Here is a 20684-nt window from a genome sequence, read left to right as displayed (position 1 = left end):
TGGTGATGTGGAAATAGCACTGCAGGCCTAGGTATACTTGTGACCAAATTACTTGTCCTATGTATTTTTTCATCAGAACATCATTTTACACATGGTTGCACAACAATGAAAATAGATTTTCAATGGGTGTTAATTCACCAATGAGATGTAGTCAATCCCATTTGTTTTAGAGGTCAGATCATATTTTATATAATTTATGACTCTTTTAAAAATTATTTTCATGCCATTAACACTGATTTATGTTAGCCTCATTTTTTTTAAAAAAAAATATCTTTAATGCATGAAGAAATCCTAAAATTTTAAGCCACAGACTTTGGTCTATGAGGTTGTTGGCTTACCTGGTTTGTTTCTGAAACCTTAGCCAATACTGCATTATTAAATATTTTACCTTTAGGAAAATTTGAATCAAGTTCTTAAATTATTCTCTCTCCTTTGGAAAGAAAAGATTAACTATGTGGATCAAATATATATCCATTTCTTCCTGGAGTTCCAAAGGCATAAAAATCCATCTCTATATTGATCTTATTTCTAATTCTCAAAGATGATTAGAGAATGTAGAAATAATTTCTATCTTGATGATTATTCAATCATAATATCTCCTACTATTGCTTATGGAAGGAACTAGGATGACATAATGGCCCTGAAAGTGGTTAGGAAGTAATGGATAGAAAAGTGTTGCCAAGTGGTAGCTGGGAGAAAGATTGAAAGATTGAAACATAATATTGCATAAGAAGGATATGGAGGAACTGGCTTTTGGTTCCAATGAATCTAAAACTACTCCTTTTCCGAAATGGATATGTTGATATCTACTGCAGTGAGTGAGTGAGTGAGTAAGAATAATTGTAAAATCAAGAATTACCAGACTGAAACAAAACTAATGATGGATCATATTAGCTATCAGTAAGCTTACCGAGTTCTGTGAAAGAGTAGGAAAATTGTCATTCACATCCTGAACTTTAACCTGACACAAACATTCTGATGATATTCCATCTGGCCCTCCATTTCTATCTGAGGCTTTGACAACAAGAGTATATTGACTTTGTTCCTAGAGAAAATATGGAGGAGAAGAAACAGAAGAGGGAATAATATGACAAATGCTTTAAAATCACTTAAGTAATAAAGAACACTGGTCTGATCTAGAGCTTTTTAATTTTATGAAATATGGATTTTATTTTATATTTTGGAATATGCATATTTCACATGTACTGTACATATATATCATCTTCTTTGCTCTTTGAGTGAAATAATTGTTTAGAATAAATGCAGTGCACTAATAAGATTTACTACTAAATTAGCAAGCACTGGATTACTGCTTTAGAAATAATCAGTGTCTCCCCCACTTTGTTTATTCAGTTTATGTGGTTGCCCATCTCACATACATGACTCTGGGTAGCTCACACAATGAAATAAAAAAAATAATTAAAATAAAAAAAACATTAAAACAAATTAAAACCATAAACCATAATCTGGGAGATACAATGCATACAATTACTAGTGGTATAATATAGGGTCCATGCAGCCATCAGATTTCCCCAGGCATAACGATAAAAATGTATTTTAAAAGCCTTCTGAAAAGCCAGTAGGACAGGGACTGATGTAATTTTAGGGGGAACAATGTTCCAAATGAGGGATGCTGTGGCAGAAAAGGCCATCCTCCAGTGTGCTGTCAGATGATGTTCCTTAGTACACAGGACCCATTTCATGTCTCTCCTGCCAGTTCTGATGGGATGGAAGGAGAGGTGGCCTCTTAAATAACCTGGCCTATGCCATGTAGAGGTTTAAAGTTTAAAACCTTGAACTGAATGCAGAAACAAATTGGCAACCAATACAGCTAGTGGAGCCAAGGAGTAACAAATACTGTCCACTCTGCTGCATTTTACATCAGCTATAGCTTCTGAATTGTTTCCCATCCAAACACCTATTGCCTCCAGACACCAGGGCAGGAAATCAACAGTATCTCTTAGTTTGCCAGAGCTGAACATGCATACTGATGATACCCTCACCATGTAGCTATGCATGATTTTGCTCTGTGGCTTCATGTATGTTACACAGGAGTGGAAATAGTACCAAGTCCCGTGGGAATCCACAGAGTGGGGGCCAAGGGCTGGACCTCTTTCAACCCTGACTAAAACTAGCTGGATCAGCGCAATACAGTGCCACCCACTCCCAACCCCTGGAATCTGTCTAGAAAGATACCATGGTCAGTGGTCCTGAAGATCACTGAGAAGCTGAGAAGAGCAAATCTGTTTTTTTCTTAGTCATTTTCATGGCATACATATTGCTTGCAGCTGTTACTGGGTTTCCAGAAATCTCGCTTCTTTTCAACACAAGTATTTATTTTGAATGAATACTTACTGTATTTATTTTATGAATGATTTTATTTTTAACATATTTTGAAAGCATTTATTTAACAAACTTATATAGCTGCCTAGCCATCAGAAGAAACTCTGGGTAGTGAATAGAACAAAAATACAGAAACCTAAAGAAAACAATAAATACTACTGAGGCCCTGATGAAAATCATATTCATCGATCTACCACCACCCCATGCCAGTTCCATCAATATCCCAGCCACAAAATATTCTGTTTTCCCAACAATAGTTCTCTGTAAAAGGCATTTCTGTTTTGTGTTTACCTCTCTATCAAGAGCTTTTGCAATGTGAAGTTCTCCATTCTCTGTGTTCAAGATAAACAGTAATGGGCCTGAAGGACTCTGGCTTTCAATCTTGTAGGCAATTTTGGAATTTAAATTATTTGGCTCATCAGCATCTGTAGCAGTTATTTTCATTACAAATGTATCTGGAAGGAAGGAAAAGACGAAAGGGGGGAAAAGCTTCAGATATTAAGATATTAAAACCATAGAGCGCCATCATTTGTGAAATCTCTAATTTAAGATGCTTATAAAGAAGAAAAAGGAGTGCACTTTTTCATACTAGGAAGGCACGTTTATGGAAGTTTATGAATCATTTTCTACTGATCTGCTACCAAGGATGTACCCCAAGATTTTTTCCAAACTATTTAAACAAACAGCTTGAGTTAATTGTAATGTAATGCTTTGCTTTTTAGATTATACAGGTCTTTTACCTAGCAATTATTTCAATTATCTCGGAACAAATATTGCATTTTTTGTTTGCCCGGTGTTTGCCTATACAGCAATATTAAGTGATAATGATCATAGGTGGGTGGTGGGTGGGCAGCTAAGTAAGGAAACAGATACCAACAAAGGAGAATATTTGTAGCTCAGGGTTGAAACGAAGGGTCCTTGGTGCTCTCTGAGTGGTTGTTTTCTTGCAGACATTTAATTACCCAAACTATAATAAATGGTATACATATTATTATACAAAACCTGTGAATTACACCCCAATGTCAGACACTGGGTGCAACATCTCGTTACATATGATTATTCTGACATAATCTCAATTTGCTGCTGACAGATGCCATAGCAGGTTAGGCTCTCTTAGGCCCTAAATGTTTTGGTGGATAAGTGGAGCGCTGACTATACTAGTTGTATAGTCAGTGCTCCACCTGTCTACCAAAACCTTATAATAGTTCATTTAGTGATCGTTTAAAGTTACAACATCACTGAAAAAATTGACTTATGACCATTTTTCACCCTTATGACCATTGCAGTATCCTCATGGTCATGTGACCAAAATTTGGATGCTTGGCAATTGGTTCATATTTATGACAATTGCAGTGTCCCCAGACCTTTTGCGACTTTCTGACAAGTAAAGTCAATGGGGAAGCCAGATTCACTTAACAACCGGTTTATTAACAACAATTGCAATGATTCATTTAACAACTGTGGCAAGAAAAGTTGTAAAAATGGAGCAAAACTCACTTAAAAATGTCTCGATTAGCAACATAAATTTTGGGCTCAATTATGGTTGTACGTTGAGGACTATCTCTATATTCCACTGTGGATTAATAAAAAAAATTGATAAATATATCAAATGTGATCAAGAATAAGCCAGGGAACCATAAACAGGCCACACTGATGTGTGTATTAATCACAGTGGAAAAATGTGACTTACTGTTATCAACCCAATTGTTATTTATTCCCTGACCAGGATAGCATATCTTGATATCGTGCTTTATTATTTATTTATCTTCAAGATATATCCTTAGCAGAAAAAGAAAGCCTCCATTTTTCAGTTTTCAAAGTGAAACATTTAAGAGCAGTGGCACAAATGCCAATGTGTTCAATATGGGAGAATTAAACTCCAATTAATTTCTCTCTTGACAAAAATGGAACCCATGGCACAATCCGGTGCAACTTCCTAAGTGCCATTAAATTAATGAAGACTTTACTCTCAAGGAAGATACTGCTGCATTCATATACATGTTTTCCAGAAATTAGTAATTATACAGGTGTCAAATGATACATGTAACCATACATACTGGCTACTATTCTGGGCAGGGAGCAACAATAACAATAACAACAACAACAACAACAACAACAACAACAACAACAATAATAATAATAATAATAATAATAATAATAATAATAATAAGTTGGAAGGGACCTTGGAGGTCATCTAGTCCAACCCCCTGCTCAGGCAGGAAACCCTATACCATTTCAGGCAAATGAAGGTACTTACTCTCCATGCTGCTTTCTATTATTGACCCTGAGAACATGTGTTGTGTAAATATTGGTGGATTGTCATTTATATCCAGAACGCGAACACGAAGATCAAGAGGTGTTTCTACTGATTTTCCAGTCATAACATTTATAGCATGACAGTGAATCTGAATTAAGGTATTAAAAAAAGATCAACAGCTTTATTCAAAAGGACAATAAAGTAGTGAAATACTTTCAATAGTGAGCTAAAGAAACTTCATTACACATTGCAAGAATTCAGGTCATCTTTGACCTAATTACAAAATGATTTCTGACTTTTCTCATAGCTAAGAGTGATAAATATAACCATAGCAACTCATATAAAAATAGAAGCAAGAGAATATTTTTTTAAAATTATACCAACCATCCAAGAAAAGCACCCCAATTTTATATTAAAAACCATCAACATTCTAGAAAGATGTATAATTTTAATTTTAATTCTAAAACTGAAAGTGGAACCTCATTAAAAAGGCTAATTTTTAGAAGTTGTTACGAGCTGCTGTAAAGGCATATTTACATGTTTTTAATATTTTATCACTGGGGCTTGTTAGTTTAATCTTTTTTTTAACATTTGTATCATTGTGTTTTATTGTTGTTAGCCGCCCTGAGTCCTTCGGGAGATAGGGTGGCATATAAGTCCCAATAATAAATAAATAAATAAATAAATATTTTTTGGAGTCTTAACAAACATGCTTAAAATGTCAAGGGGTCTCAGGAGATCACCTTCTATACGGGAGGTGAGCGACCATCGTTTAGATACTGTAATCATAAACCATAACAGGTAAAGATCTGTTTTGCCACTATTACTTACCACAAACATTGGAGTCTCCTCTCGATCTACTATTTTTGTTATATTAATTTCACCAGTCTTCTGGTTAATGACAAATACTCCCACAGGATGTTGATCAATGCCTACTCCACTTATTTTATATATAATTGGCTGCGTGCTTTCACAATCTGATCGGATCTGTTTTAGAAAGAAAAATTTAAAAATATTGCAGTCTTTTATTATTATTTTTTACTTTAAATAATGTGATAAACTAGGTTTGGTATGGCTCAGTAGGAACCATACTTAAGATGTCTGATAACTGACACCATCTGAGAGGCCTGGATAGGTGCAATTCATTAGGTGGTAGCTTTAATTTAATTTAAATAACTTCTGATTTGTTTAGTTGACCCAGATCAAAAAATGAGTGTTGTCCTTGATAGGGCAAAGTAACAGTTTTCCTCTTCCTTATGGACTTGGAAAGAGTGATCCCCTGATTGGAAAAAAATTCCTAAGTAAAGACCCCAGAAAGACTAGGGGAGAAGGGAGTTAAAAGTGGCGAGAAACTACAAGAGGGGGAAGGAATTTAAGGAATATAAAAGAATACCTAAAAATGGAACTCAGACTGACTTAAAGAAAAACTGCTTAACCCCCAGGACATGGAAAATCTTTTTAGATTCAATTTTCAGGGGAAATAACCTAAAGAGAACTTTTAAAAAAAAATTGGAAAAACTTTTTAAACCCAGATACAGACATTTCTGTCCCACTTTCTTTTCAGGGATAAACATCAAAGTCCTCTTTGATTAAGCCACAAAGTAGCTAGAGTAATTAGACTGAGTATATTGATTTTATCTGGAATTCTTGTGTGTGATTATTGGGTCCATTTGTTTTTGTAACATGCCCCTTTCCTCAACTCCTTTTTATAATTATGCATTTGTCTTCCTTAGTAGTTCTAAATAGAAATGAAAACCTTCCCAATATGCAAAACTACATGGTTCCATATTTAGCCCTTATGCTTGGGATTGTAACAAATTTAGTTCTATATCCCTGGCCTTTGGGCAGGAAAATCCAAAGCACCTTTTTCCATTTTTTAGACTTGGGAGAAGCCCCAAGTATAAAGACTAAGAACTCCTCAGCTGGATAGATTAAGGTGGGATATATGTGTTAGAAAAGTTTAGTGGCAACCTGTTGTAATTATCTCATATTGTAGAAGTCTTGGGAGAAAACTTTTGTTAAGGTAGTTTTAAATGGTTGTTTCTCACTGATTTAGAGTTTTTTCAGATTTCAGTTTTTATGTGAAAACAGTAAATAAAAATCGGGGGAATGGTATGCTTTAGCATAACTTAATTAATATAATAATACATATTCCAGTGCTGAGTCTAGCTAGTACTACCAATTTGGTATTGACTAAGGAAAAAATATTGACGAGTAAAGAAAATAAATTCTGTGCCCAGCAGGATCTATGGAAGAATCTTTTTTACATAATATTTTATTTCTAAAAAAGTTACAGTAAATATAAACAGTGCAATAAAATTCAGTGCATACATGTAAGGATTGGAAAGGAAAACAAGAAAAACTATTCATAAAATCAGATATTAATAATTCTTTTATATTCCTCCCATACATTAATATATTCATCTGGCTCCCCTGCTTAACATAACACGTAAAATCAGACCAAATATCTGAGAAACCTGTAACTTTAGTTTGACAGCATGCAAGTGAAAAATGTAGCTTAATTTTTAGCTAGGGCAATATGCAGAATCTTTTTATACACATATTCCTAGTACTCCAAAATGATTGTGTATTTTATCTCTTCCCTCATTTTTGCGGGGGAAGCACAGAAAGAGAAGACAGTATAGTAAAATTGGTAGGGATAACAGCCAGTTTAATATTTGAACTCTACATAAAACTCCATTGATGAGACAGAATAATTGCATAATAAAAACCTGGTCTGGAAATTCCCTTAGCCAAGTTGTTGCTTTTGTTTTTTGCAACTGCTTGAATTTTACCTATATAAAATGCTTGGAACTTACTCTTGCAATTGGGTTTCGTTTTGAATTATCTTCTCCTTCCCTACAGGCAGCAGCAAATTTAATCCATTCTCGTTTCTGCCTCCGATGGGATTTCCATCTCTCCACTCCTTTTTCATTCCATTCTTTTACCTTGAATAAAGGACACACCAATATTATTAGACCAACTAAATGGCATCACAGGGATGTAATAGTACATTTAAAATCCGAAATAGAATAGATTAGCTGCACATTATCTGTTGCTTTTTGCTTAAGAAGAAGCTCTTCACCAGTTTTCTAACTTCACAGAATATTTCCAGATATTCAGCTGTTTTAAGTGGAATGGCCTAATCCTAGGAAGCTGTAAACTGGGAAAGAAATACCACCAGAATAGGTTCTCTGTTAATGTGAGAATTTGATTCAGAGGGCCATATTATCTCAAGAGACAGAGCAGTGGGTCACTGGGAAGACTGATGGCTCCAGGCCAGGACCCTGAAGGAGGCAGAGGAAGAACATGTGTGAAAATAAGAACGTATGCTGGGAATGCTTTTCCTATGGTTATCAAAGGCTCAAGCGATAAGGAGGGCTGAGTCTCGCGTACTGATTTACAATAAATAGTGTTTTTCTAGCAAATCTCAATTAGATTTGTATTGTACACATTACTAGCAAATGAACTGAAATGATTATTACCTTAACATGAAAAGTACCGATGCTGAAATCCAGGGAGACCTGGAAAAGAAACAAGGACAAAGTAAGCACAATGGTCTCATTAACTCTGACTCTTTAGATAGTTGAAATACATGGAGAAGAAGAAAAAAAGAATCCTATTGCACAAGATCATAATGTAGAAACTAGTTTCATGTATATTTCTTTCCTTGCAACGCTGTTTTTTCTTTGAATTAGAGGTTCCTTCAGTTTAAATTAACACATATCTCACTTTTGGGGGGGCCAAATGACCCACATTTAAGTTTACTTCCACTCATCTCTGATTATTGGCAATATTGGTTGAGGCTGGTTCCATAACATTCAGAGCATCATGAGTATCCCACTCTTAGTTTCAACAAATCTGATGGAAAAAAACCCCAAACTGATAAAACAAAGTTTGATTTTATTTTAAAATATAATAAATCCTAAAACTCAAAAGTGACAGTATGTCAATAATTTTAGATAGAACACAAGGAAGTTATGCCTCTTATAAATAGATAGCTTCAATTACACGCATGATTAAAATGTCTGATAAAAATCCCTACCTTGTAGGGTTAAGTCTAGCAACTTAAAGACAAAGAAGAAAAAAAAAGCAAGTGTACAAGTTCTATAAATTTTGGTATGAATGTTGCTCCTTCACCAAATGATTGTTGACACTAAGGTTTAGACATTTGCTTTAAAAAATTGAAATCCATGATTCTTGGGATAGTAAGCTATATGGTTTATACTACTCTATTTTCAACAAATATTGCAATTATGCCTTTGCAAAAAATATTCAATTGTAATTTTGTTCCATATGTAAAGGAGAACATGGGCACTTTCTATGTCTTAAGGCTTCTGGAATGACAAGCCACTCCCAAGATATGAGGATTTTCAAGATGATTTTTCCCATAGCACCAAAAATCTGGGTGTGTCTGTAGAAGCATAAGATATGTGTGAACTTCATTTTGGTTCAGGTGAAGACTGAAATTTTGATTCATGATGCACTATTCCAATATTTCTGGCTTCTGGCTTGTTTTATATATTTTAATATTTGTATTACCTATTTGTTTTACAGTATTTTAAGTTATAGAATATATATAGGTTGAGCGTTGTCTGTAGATGGAGAGCTTGTCAAATGATGTAGATATGTTTTAAAAGAAAAATAAAAGACAAAGCAGTTTGGGTATATATGTATGGAGACTTCTCTAGAGCTACACCTTCCCCATGAAATTTGCATTCAGATTATAAACACACACACAATTATACAATACATAATATAATATAGGACAATTATATTACTCTACAACACAACATGAAGTTCATACAGTGAAGCTTACTGACAGTCTTGTCAAAAAGCCTGATGCTAAGAGGGAATAGTTAGGGGGAGATATCTTTGTGCTAGGGAGCATTAGAACTTGGATCTCTCTATTTTTAATCTAGCACTTTAACTATTAAACAATACTGGTTCTCCAATGGACCATAAGGGACTCCAAAAAGAAAAAGAAAGAGGAATTGCACATGAGAATCAAGCAAAATTATTTTCTATCAGTTACATAATATTTATTTTAGCATAATGACAGCATAGTTATTTGAGCATTGATGTGAACAGAGAGGCTACAGCATATGAAATGGTTTTAACTGTTTTAAATCTTAAATTTGTACACAATCCAAAGTGTGCTTGAATTGCAGTGGCAAACAAAACTTATATTCATGCATCTGGTTGTGCTTATGATTTTTTTAAAAAAAGTAATTGGAATATATTGTCCAATTAAATTAAATTAGCAGCTGTGAAGTAATATTTAAATATTTAAATTTAAATAGCAAAAAATTGATTTATTAAAATTTCTTTTGATGTTGTAGTTTCTCCTATAATAAATTTTAGATGGACAGGAATCTGTCTTGCATCTTGAACTTGTTATATCAAAAGCCATGTATTTGATAGAATCAGTTCTTCCTACTGGGGAGCAAACCCTGCCAGAGAAAATAGCCATTTTAGCTAGAAATTAAAGAAAGAAGTCCATTCCTGGTGTCCTAGAGTTGACACTAAACCCAGTTCTAAACATAGGTACCATCAATGGGAGAGAACATTTGTAATTCAAGGTTAAACTGTGGAGTCCTTGGTGCTCTCTGAGTTTGGTTGGTTTCTTGTAGACATTTCATTACCAAACTAGATAACATCATCAGTGCTAAAAGGGAAAGTCCATGCTATAAGTCCCTTTTAGCATTGTTGTTATTTGGTGATGAAATGTCTGCAGGAAACCAACCAAACTCAGAGAGCACCAAGGCCCTCACATATGGTACAATTTGGGACCTAGCTGTAACTAGGAATGCAGGGTTGATAAGTCAGTTTGACCAAACCGAGTTGAAAGCATCACATTCCTTAAGGATACAAATCTTTAATTGTATAATAATGCTGTCCTCACAAACTTAGAGAAGTGCAAGGGGGTATTGGCCATCACTTGTCCAAAAATATTTTAAAACAGGAGATTTAACTTCCAATCTCTACTTGTTATTTAAATCTTTCAGGTCCTTTTGCGAAAAATCATAATGTTAATTATTTATTATGTATTAATAGTTTTTTTCAGCTAATAGCAAAGAAAAGATTATAAAGCCCCTCCCATACTATTTGAAGAGATGGAAAGGCCTGGTGGTTGGCAAGTACTAAAGATAATGGTTTTCAAAAACAGCAGCACCAAAGAAATTTTTTCACACTCAGGCATGTTTTATGAGAGAAGAAAGAAAAAAGGAAGAGTGTAACTAATGCTAAAGAAGCACTTGTTTTTTTCAATGTGCTTATTATGGCTTTGCCTCACCTCCCCATGATAAAGTTATTGATTATAAATCCATAGCACTTTTTTTTGGTCCAATGATATGGGTGGTTCCTAGAACTGCAAACTTAGATACTGTATGTGCATACTGAGTAGGGTTTTCCCCCCGAACCAGTTTAAAACCATTTTGTGTTCCCATGAGATCAGCAGTATTGAAGAGCTGAGATTATTTATTTCTGGCTCAACAGCTGTGTAATTAAAATTACTGCCGAGCTAAGAATTTTTTTTTAATGCTCTGCCTTCCTTTGCCTAGTGGAAGGAACTGTTGCCTTACTCCTTTTCCCACCTTTTAATGTTCAACTCCTGTAAGGAAACTCTTCCTTTGATGGTTTTTGCCCAATTCATGACAAGAGTTTTGCTGGTTTTCCCCTTACCTGCAGAATTTAGGAGCTAACATGTAAAATTTCGGGCTGTTTTCTGTTCTTTTCTTTCTTTTGGCCATCTTGCAGGAATGGTGGGATTTTTGTTGCTGTAGGAACTCAGGGTGAAGTAGTTATGGTCTTGTTGTCAGTATATCAAGTGGGCAGCAGGAAAAGCAATTATGGGTGGTCTTTATATTGCTGCTGAAGGTTTGGGGAGATGAAATAGTGGATGCATGATATTACCCCTGGATAGGTCAAACATCAAGTTCCAGTCTGCTTACCGTATTCAGTTGCAAACAGGAAAATTCTATCCCTCACTTCCCAATAGCAAGTTTCAATTCAATGAAAGTCACTTTGCTTTATAAAGTATTTCAAAGCAGAAGACAATTTGGGACAAATTCAAATAGGAAATTTTGATGTACTTTTTTAGTTCCAGGATAGACAAGAGCAGGTGTGTGTCTATATTGTGTCTTTCCCTGGACAGTTCTTCCTCTATCTACTCCACAATCTTTCTGATTTCCTATATTTCAACTAAACCCAGAAGAAGATTTCACAAGAGAACTTCTTCCACTGGACTTTTAAAATTTATTTATTTATCCAATTTATTGGCTGCCCATTTCACCATGGGGTAAATAGAAGGCCTTATTCAATTTTTACAGGGAAATCTTGATTTTGAGAAATCACTGATGAATTTCTCCTTCAGAAGAAATTCAGAGAATATATATTCAACCAATTTCTCTGCTAAAACATTTGGGAGACAAGAAAACCATCTGGGCAGTGGTGGGATTCAGCCAGTTCGCACCACTTCGGCAGAACCGGTAGCTAATTTTTTTGTTGCCTAGGCCCAGAATGGAGTTCCAGAAGCGGCATCCATACAGAGAACCGGTTGCTCACATATTTGAATCCCACCACTGCATCTGGGCCTATCCTAGTTGCATTATGCTGACTTCTCCTTTGAAAAGTAAGGATATTGTTACTGATTATTTCATACCAGTTTGACTTCAATTGCTAAGGCTACAGTGGATTCCCCAAAGCCTGCTCCTCTGGGAATTCGTCACAGCTTAATTCAGGGTGTGGTGGGTGGTGAATGTTTATGTAGGACATGCTTACATACCTCCTAATGACAGGTATACGTCCTGACTTTCATTCTATATCAGCTGCAGGGAAAAAACCCTCAATCCTAGATACCCTATTGTATGACTCATAATAAGATATGTCTGACTTTTCTCCCCTGCAGTTGCTATGGAATCAAGATCTTGTTATACTTCATTAAGAGACATGCAAACAGGGCTTCAAATGCAGTGATGCCATATGGGGATATCTTTTGTGTCTGGTATACATCAAACTATATTCTCAATCTCTGCCATAATAAATAGTTTGTAGGCTATTCATTGATGGTTTTCCTTAAGAGAATAGGAGAATTGGCTGAGGATCTGTTAGAACTGCAAATCCTCAGATAATTCTCTTATTCTCTTAATACTTGCTAAAAAATTCTATCATGTCCTTTCATATAAAAATAGAGTGACAAAGCATTCTATGGCAGTAGATATTAATAACTACAGTATAACATTTATCATTGTGAATGGAACATTCCTAGGAAGCCTGTAGAGAATAACTTTTGAATTGAAAGGTTTTAGGACACAGTAATTGTATAAATTTTTGTACTGAGAAATTTTGCCATTATTTACTACAATAAATAGCAACAGCATCAGAACACAAGAGTGTTCATGAAGGGCCTTCAGATAGGTTTAAATAAGGTTTGTACGAAAGAACTTAATGATGCCTTCTGCTCTTCATTAGAAGAGAAGCACTAAGTACAATAGATATGTTTTGTGTTTGTTATGTGATACCTGCTAAGAAACTATTTACCTGAAGGAAAAAAAATATAAGAACCCCCCCTTTACCTCTTAAGAAGAGACAAGCAGATACATGGGTCCTTCTCAGCTATAATTTTTTGTTAAAGAAAAGAGAAGATGTGTCATTCCCAAATTAAAAGATGTTAATATTGCTTCTTGCCATTAGAAAACTGTTAGCGTGAGGTGAATGTATGTGTATTTTTGTCTTTCTGTCTTTCTGTAAGCAATATATAGCTACACATTCCACATATTGTATGGAAGCATGTATAATTCACCCTTTGTTTTATTGGATAAGTTGTTTTATTGGAGAGTTGATTCTTAATTAAGCAGTCTGAAACCAAAAACCATAATTTCTGAGCACTGACTGAAAGCATATATGACGCAATCTGTGATTGATTTTTTCTAATAACAAATAATAAATGTTGCTTGATAAATTATACTCTGATCTTAATATTTGATATTTTCATTTGTTCCAGTAATGGTTTAAAGTATGCATTTTATACAGTGCTTTTTTTCCTAAAAAAAGGGTGCCGGAACTCAGAGGTGCTGTCACTGGGAGTAATGCCTGTGTCTTGCTATGGCATTGCTGCCCGTCCTTTGCACCCCTGCCCCTGCGGCTCAGAGCCACATGCCGTGGGGATTCCTCTCCCCACGGCTGCTGTCAGGATTCCCCTCCCCGCAGTTGCCACGCCATGGCCCGTGCTGAGCCCCCACCCAGAGCTGCTCCAACTCCCGACCCAGAGCTGTGTTCCTTGTGGCAGTGGTCTCCAGCGCCAAACAGCCTCTTTCCAACCACATCCAGAAAAATTTGTAACAAACATTGGAATTCTCAAGGCGATGTTTGGTATTTCCCAGCAATCTGTTACTGGAAGGAAAAAGCAATCTCTGCTGCGTTACTGATCCCAGAGAAGCATTTGCATGTATGCAGGTATCCTTAGAGTGCCATAGTTATGGATGAGAAATATTGGTTTCAAAGTTGGCATTTCTGGATGTAATACTGATATTTTGGACTTATTTTTGTTTTTTTGCATGTTTGATATTTTTAAAAAGGCATATGCTACTGACTACACTTATGCACATATGTAACATCTTTTGCTAGGATACATGACCACTGCTTGTCCAGAATGGGAAAAGTGAAAGATTGTGACTAAACAAAATTTTAATGTACAGATAATACCACCAGAAATTATTTTAGCCTTTTTAATAAATGTTGTTATTGATGTTAAGCTCACCATGGAAAACATTATATATTGTTATGTATATACTAGGTTAATTATTTAAAGACTGAAGTGCAACATAACTAGATTATAATCTATTTTTCAAAACACAGAACAGTCCAAACAGTAAAAGTAAAGTCCAAATTAAGAATATTTCATTCTTAAGAATTGTTTAATTTAAAGTGGTTTAGTTGTAATAGATGGTTATAGATTCAAAATAGTTTTCAAGAGTGTACAAAAGATACTATTTTTTTCGAGCATCAGCTAAATTAGACATATTACATTGAGAAAAATGTTTCTCATTTCTTTCCTGTTACCTTTATTGATTTCATTGCAGAGATGTTAACATAGGAAATAGATTATTTTGTTATCTAATTTTATCTTTCAAAAGACAGAAGCAGATGAAAAATGTGAGGTTCTTTCCTGTTGGCTTTTTTGAATTAGCTATTTTAGATTCTAAAAGTTTAGTTCCTAAAGAAGTAACCTTGTAAATAATTTTAATGTCCTCCTCTAGTGCAGGGTAGGCAAACTTGGCTCTTTTATGACTCAAGGACTTCAACTCTCAGAATTCCTGAGCCAGCATGGCTCAGCTTGGAAACCTCTCTCTTTCCCCTCAGCGTGGCTGGCTCAGGATTTCTGGGAGTTGAAGTCCACGAGTCATAAAAAAGAGCCAAGATTGCCTACTCCTAAAGCCAATAGAGGGAGCCTTTTTTTTGCAAAAAAAGGTGCCGGAACGCCATTCTGAGCGTTCTATGAGAAAAAAAGCCCTGATTTTATATACGACAAAACTAATAGCTATGTATAGCTTTATCACAGTTCTGATGAGGCACAATCAATTGCTCAAGCTTTTGTCAACAACAGTATAATTCATTCAATGAAATGCTGTAAAAGATAGCTGGGAATACAGCATAAAATAACTGGGAAAGAAATTCTCTAGAAACCAACTGCTGTTTGCAGTGAGAGGTCGAAGGTCCTCTTCCAAAGTCCAAGCATGCAGACTATTGTTTCTTATAGTTAAAAAATAGAAAGCCAATTAACACAGATATTTCCTTGGGCTGCTCACCTCTTCTGGGTATAGTGATTTCTTTAAGATGTCTATGGCATAGGGTTAAGAAGAATACACAATCAAAATGATAAGTCGGTTGACAAAATTCTCAAGAGTAATTCAATGATTGATCTAAGTCAGTATATGAAATTAAAGTTAGTAGCCTTATTAGTAGCAAATGTTAATAACTTTTGCCAGCTGAAACAGATAGTTTGGGACAAATGAATCCAGCCTTAGAAAGGAATATTGCAGCTATCAAATATCACCTTTAATTGTCGAACTAGCTGCTGTGTCTGCAGGAGCCCCCCAAAAATCAAGCTGGCAGGGTGACTATGCCTTCCAAGCCCCATCACTTCTTTACATGTGGCAACACGTATAGAGAAAGGGAGGGGCCTTGATTCCTGCCTTACCTTTTTTGAGAGCCTCTCCTGGAACTGAGAAGGAATGGTTAATCTCTCTGATCCTTTTTTAAAACAGAAAATCTGACTGTAATTCAGTTTTTACTCTGGTGCTAGACAGAACATGTTTGTTTTTGGGTAATCAGAAAAGATGTACGTAAAACATTTTACATTAGCAAAATCAAAGATTAATTCTCCATGATACACCAAGAAAAAAAACCTGAAGGTAAATTGTATTGCATTCCTTAATGCCAACAGTGGTCGTCTGAAGTTATTGAGGTTTAAAATTCCATTCTTTATCTGATCTTATTTGGGCTACATGTGTAAAAACAGAATAAGAAGTGGCCTTCAGCTTTGACTTCTTTGTGCAGTAAGTATGGGTATATTTGTTTATAAATATCAGGACCAAATCATGAGCATTTGTTCAAGATGAAAATATTGTAAATGAGAGTTGCCTCAGTTCTCTAACTTTAGCAAGCTGCTTTGCAATTTCAGCTTCAAAGCCAACTGCAAACAGGAATTAATTCACTGTGGTTCTTGCCAAAGCAATATTATATGCAATTATGAAATACTCCCTACTCCACCTACTTGCAACCAAATGACTGAACATGCCCTTAATTCCAGATCTGTTCCCTTTCCCAGTGCTGTTCATTCTAGGAGTTGGGTCTGCTCCCTTTGAAGATAAGCAGAATGTTGCTGTGAACAAAGCTGGATATTTGAGCACATTATGCTATTAGTCATCATTGTGTCATTGTAGTATGCAGTTGTATCAGCAGTTTGGACTAGGTATTTGATTCCTGAGCCAACACTCCAACTGTACAAGATTAGATCTTTCTTTCTTTTATTAAATTATCTCCAGAATTCTATAATTCTGCCATCAACTACCAGGCAGTAATGTCTTCAAACATAAATACTATTAAATATTCAAATTCCCACCAAAAAGAACCTCAGCTTGCATCACTGTCTTTGACTTATTTACTTAGAAATAAGGCCCTTAAAGTTTATTCCCAGATAAGTAGGATTGTATCAAAAGCTAATCAAAGTAGGGCAGTTGGCTACATTGAAAAAATGGCAGTGTTAAAACACTTCTAATATTGTGACCAAAACCCAATGGGAATGTCTCTATAAAATCACCAAGAATTAAGGTTGCCTTCAGTTCCTTTATCTTTAATTTTTAAATTTATCTTTAAGTAGGATTACAACATCAGTGTGTGTGTGTGTGTGTGTGTGTGTGTGAGAGAGAGAGAGAGAGAGAGAGAGAGAGGGGAGAGAGAGAGAGAGAGAGAGAGAGAGAGAGAGGGGAGAGAGGGGAGAGAGAGAGAGAGAGAGGGGAGAGAGAGAGAGAATTTTGATAGTATACTGTACTATATTGCTAATTTGATAATAAACTGATTGAATGTGATCCAAGTTAGGAGCTCTCTGAATGAATGCAGGGCTTTGTGCATACCTGTATCCTAATTTAGATGCACACCTGGAGATGTCTTTCCATCACCCTTGTAATTATTCTCCTGAGACCCATTCAACTGGTTAAACATGTATTTTACAATGGGCGGGGATGCTCATTCTTATGAGCATTTATGAGCTTCATACAAGTGGCAGTACTTGGGAGGACCTTTGCCTTTTCTTTATGTTAGAGACTATAAAGAATACAAAAACGGTTTAGCTCTGTTGCATAGAAATTGGCTTGTTCTTTGCTGGTGAGAGAATTTAGGCTCTTTATTTTACATATTGAATATGCATGAATCAGGTGTGGGCTGTGCATTAAAATCATAGTATCAATAATTTTCAAATATCTCTTCTGGTGACAGCAGCATGGTAGATAAAGTAATTCTGTGCTTTAGTTAGAGACTCAGATGCTGGCAAGCTTTCTTGTTTTAATACTTTGCAGGTTGCAACTCATCAAAAATACTTTTTAAAGGAAGATAGAGAAACGGTTCTCTTTTTATCAGGCCCTTTCCCCCCTAAATTGTTGTCTTCCATTGCTTGTAATACAAGAACAAAATTGCTAATCTTAATCTACCCATCAGCTACTCAGGTTAGATTTGGGGAAAAGATCTGGAAGCAGTTTAGCATTCTTTGATTCTGGAGCATTTTCCATTTTCCTAACCCTAGCCAAAATTTCATGTGAGTGCCCTGTAGAATTTGATATTTCTCTGATGTAAACCCTACATTTTTAAGTGAATGGATACAACCAGTGTTCACTTTTGGAAATCAATGGTGTTTTCCCTTTGGGCCAACAGCTTATTATTATTAATGGATACTAATTTTTTTGGGAGGGGTTGTTGAAAAAAAGGTAAGCATTCCTAAAACTCTTAAGAATCTGGAGACAAACCAGTGATCTTGCTACAAGAGTTTGATAACAAGCTATTACCTGTTTTGTATTTAGGTTTACATGAAAACAGTTCACTTTTCTTAAGATTGTTAATCTTTACTGAAAAAATAATCCACCCACAGATCACATGCTCTTGCAGATGGACTGTAACTTCCAATAAATGAAACTTCTGTCATCTGATGCCCTCCAGATGTCTTGGACTACAACCTTGATCATGCCATCTAGTAGTATAAGGCAATAGGTTGGAGGATAGTGAATTAGCCAAGATTTGTATTCCAAATCTTTAAATGAATTGTGTACTAATGATGATTGCAGAAAGACAAAAAACTTGGAGAAAAAATATTTAGATCTCTGAAATTGGCTGAAACTTAAATTTATATTATTGAACCAATCCAAACTCATTTTTAATTAAGAAAAAGAGAGTGTTTAGCTGCTACAAACTACAAATCATTTTGTGTGAAGTATGAATGGTAGCAATAAACCAGTTTTTATTAGGTGGCAAAAGTAGGTGGCAGGTGGCAAAAGTATTATGCTACTTTGCCTTCTTAAAACAAGTCAATACATATACTCTAAACCCAACCCAACTGTATAATTTGGTCTCTTGAAATAAACATTTGGAGATGGGAAATATCATATCATCTCCCTTTTAAATATAATTTGTTATGAATAAGACTAATAGTTGAATCTTCCATGCATATAACTGTTTGGATTTCACATGTTCAGCAGTGCATATTCCTTCCTTCCAAGGACAATCAATCATAAATAGGTTTCAATGTATTTTATATTGTGATCTATGTAATTATCTATGATATTGCAAAGGCCTATATTCTACTTCTTCATATAAAACCTCCAAAGTTATTCTGAATTATTTGTTGGTTCTGCTTTTGATAATCACAGCACTTCACCAGTAAGGTATGTTAAAGAGATTCAGCATATCTAATAAATTTATCCATTTTCTCTTTGAAAAATGAGGACCAGCTTCCCTCTCAATACAATATTAAGAGCATACTGAAAGTCCTCCCAAAGTAGGCCCCAAAAGAAAATTTGTTGGCAAATACCTAGGACCCGAAACTAGTGGGATTCATGATATGAGTTGCAAGTAGCTTAGATTGAGGCCTGTAGGTCTAACTCTTTTAAAGAAAGTTTGAAAAATGGATCTGGATTTTGTGCTAAAAGACACGATGCTGCAAGTAAAACTGACTGAGGCTGCAGTTGGTATGCTAGCTGATCAGAGAAGTGTGGATTGTTAGGTGAACAGCCTAATTCCATTCCATTTCCACATTGTAAGCAACACTCCAGATTTAAAGAAGCCTGTTTGTTATACCAAATATTTTTGTTAGTTTTTGAACAGCTGTCTCTCCAGATGAGCTTGATTTTACTGAAGTAAAAACAGCAGAGCTGGCTTCATTTGTTGTAGAAATGAATTACAGAATTTCACATCAAAACACACACACACACACACACACATGCAGCATAGAGGTTTTGTTTACTTAAAACTTAGAATTAATTGTTAAAATTGTGAATACCAGAAAAGCTATGAAATAATGAATGGGGGGAATATCGGTGATGAACGTACACCCTCAGCCTCTCCATGGTTCTCAGTATTGAATTCTTGAGCATTAAGATGAATTCTACACCTGTGAGGTCTTAACATCAACTCTATTTCCCTTAGTTAGGAAATTAGAGCTAAAAGCATTAGAGCCAAAAGCATTAATATGATGGAGGTCCATGCTAATTCCACATGCACATGTTTTTGAAATCAACATTCAATCTAGAGTGGACAATATAATGATATTTGTATATCATTCCATTTTAATCTTTTAATTCAAATTAAAACCCAAATCTTGATTCCATTTAGACTATCTGCAACACTGTGTTACCATGCTTATACATACAGAAATATGTCCTGAATGTGAAGGATTTACACTTTCGTAAGAAAGAGGATTGCACTCAGAATCTTTTCTAGTATCTCCAACTTCATCTTAAATAAAATAAAACTAGATTTCCAATAAACAGTTTAAGAATATCCATTAATTAAGTTAAGAAATTCCTGCACCATCAGCATTAACTTAAACAAAATGGAAACCCAGAAATCACCTCCACACAAAAGATCCTTTGCAAGAAATCAATATTTGGATTTTTATATTAAAAAAAGTTTTGAAAATCCATCTTACCATTAAAATAAACAGCACAGCAGCTGCTCTGCAAGGAAGCCAGTCCATTTCATCTGTAGTTTCTTAAATCCAAGGAAGGGGCAATAATGCTCCAGGTGTCTGTACCTTTCCCTCCCCCCCAGTGGCAATGCCTGTAAAAAGACACTGCACAGATGTTCTTCCACCCAGGCTTTGGAGCAACCTCTGGCTTCCTCACAAGGGAGCACTGAAGATGCTGTATAACACAGAATATCTCTCCACCCAAACTTCTGGGCAGGTCTGACTCGAAATGCTTGACAACATCATTGTTGCTCCAAGCGAAAAAAGATTCTGACACACCTTGATAGTTGTTGAAATAAAATATTTTTTTGGCATCCAGAACAGAAAGATCAGAAACCACCCAAACTACCC

At 35.4% G+C, this 20684-nt stretch overlaps 1 protein-coding gene across 1 annotated transcript in view; it reads right to left on the bottom strand.

Moving 5' to 3' along the window:
* Positions 1-20342, bottom strand: part of LOC310639212 (desmoglein-4-like) — a gene marked incomplete at both ends in the record, with an annotated part of 32067 nt that extends 11725 nt beyond the window's left edge. Inside the window, 7 exons of the mRNA XM_083360717.1 lie at positions 911-1045; positions 2635-2798; positions 4601-4748; positions 5432-5587; positions 7420-7548; positions 8086-8124; positions 20295-20342. Of these exons, the coding sequence (XP_083216843.1) occupies positions 911-1045; positions 2635-2798; positions 4601-4748; positions 5432-5587; positions 7420-7548; positions 8086-8124; positions 20295-20342 (819 nt within the window). The remainder of the gene's footprint in view (positions 1-910; positions 1046-2634; positions 2799-4600; positions 4749-5431; positions 5588-7419; positions 7549-8085; positions 8125-20294) is intronic.
* Positions 20343-20684: the final 342 nt, after the last annotated feature.

The sequence above is a fragment of the Vipera ursinii genome (assembly GCF_947247035.1).
Source record: "Vipera ursinii genome assembly, chromosome: 3".
Taxonomy (NCBI): Eukaryota; Metazoa; Chordata; class Lepidosauria; order Squamata; family Viperidae; genus Vipera; species Vipera ursinii.
This window is presented reverse-complemented; position numbering and strand designations above follow the sequence as displayed.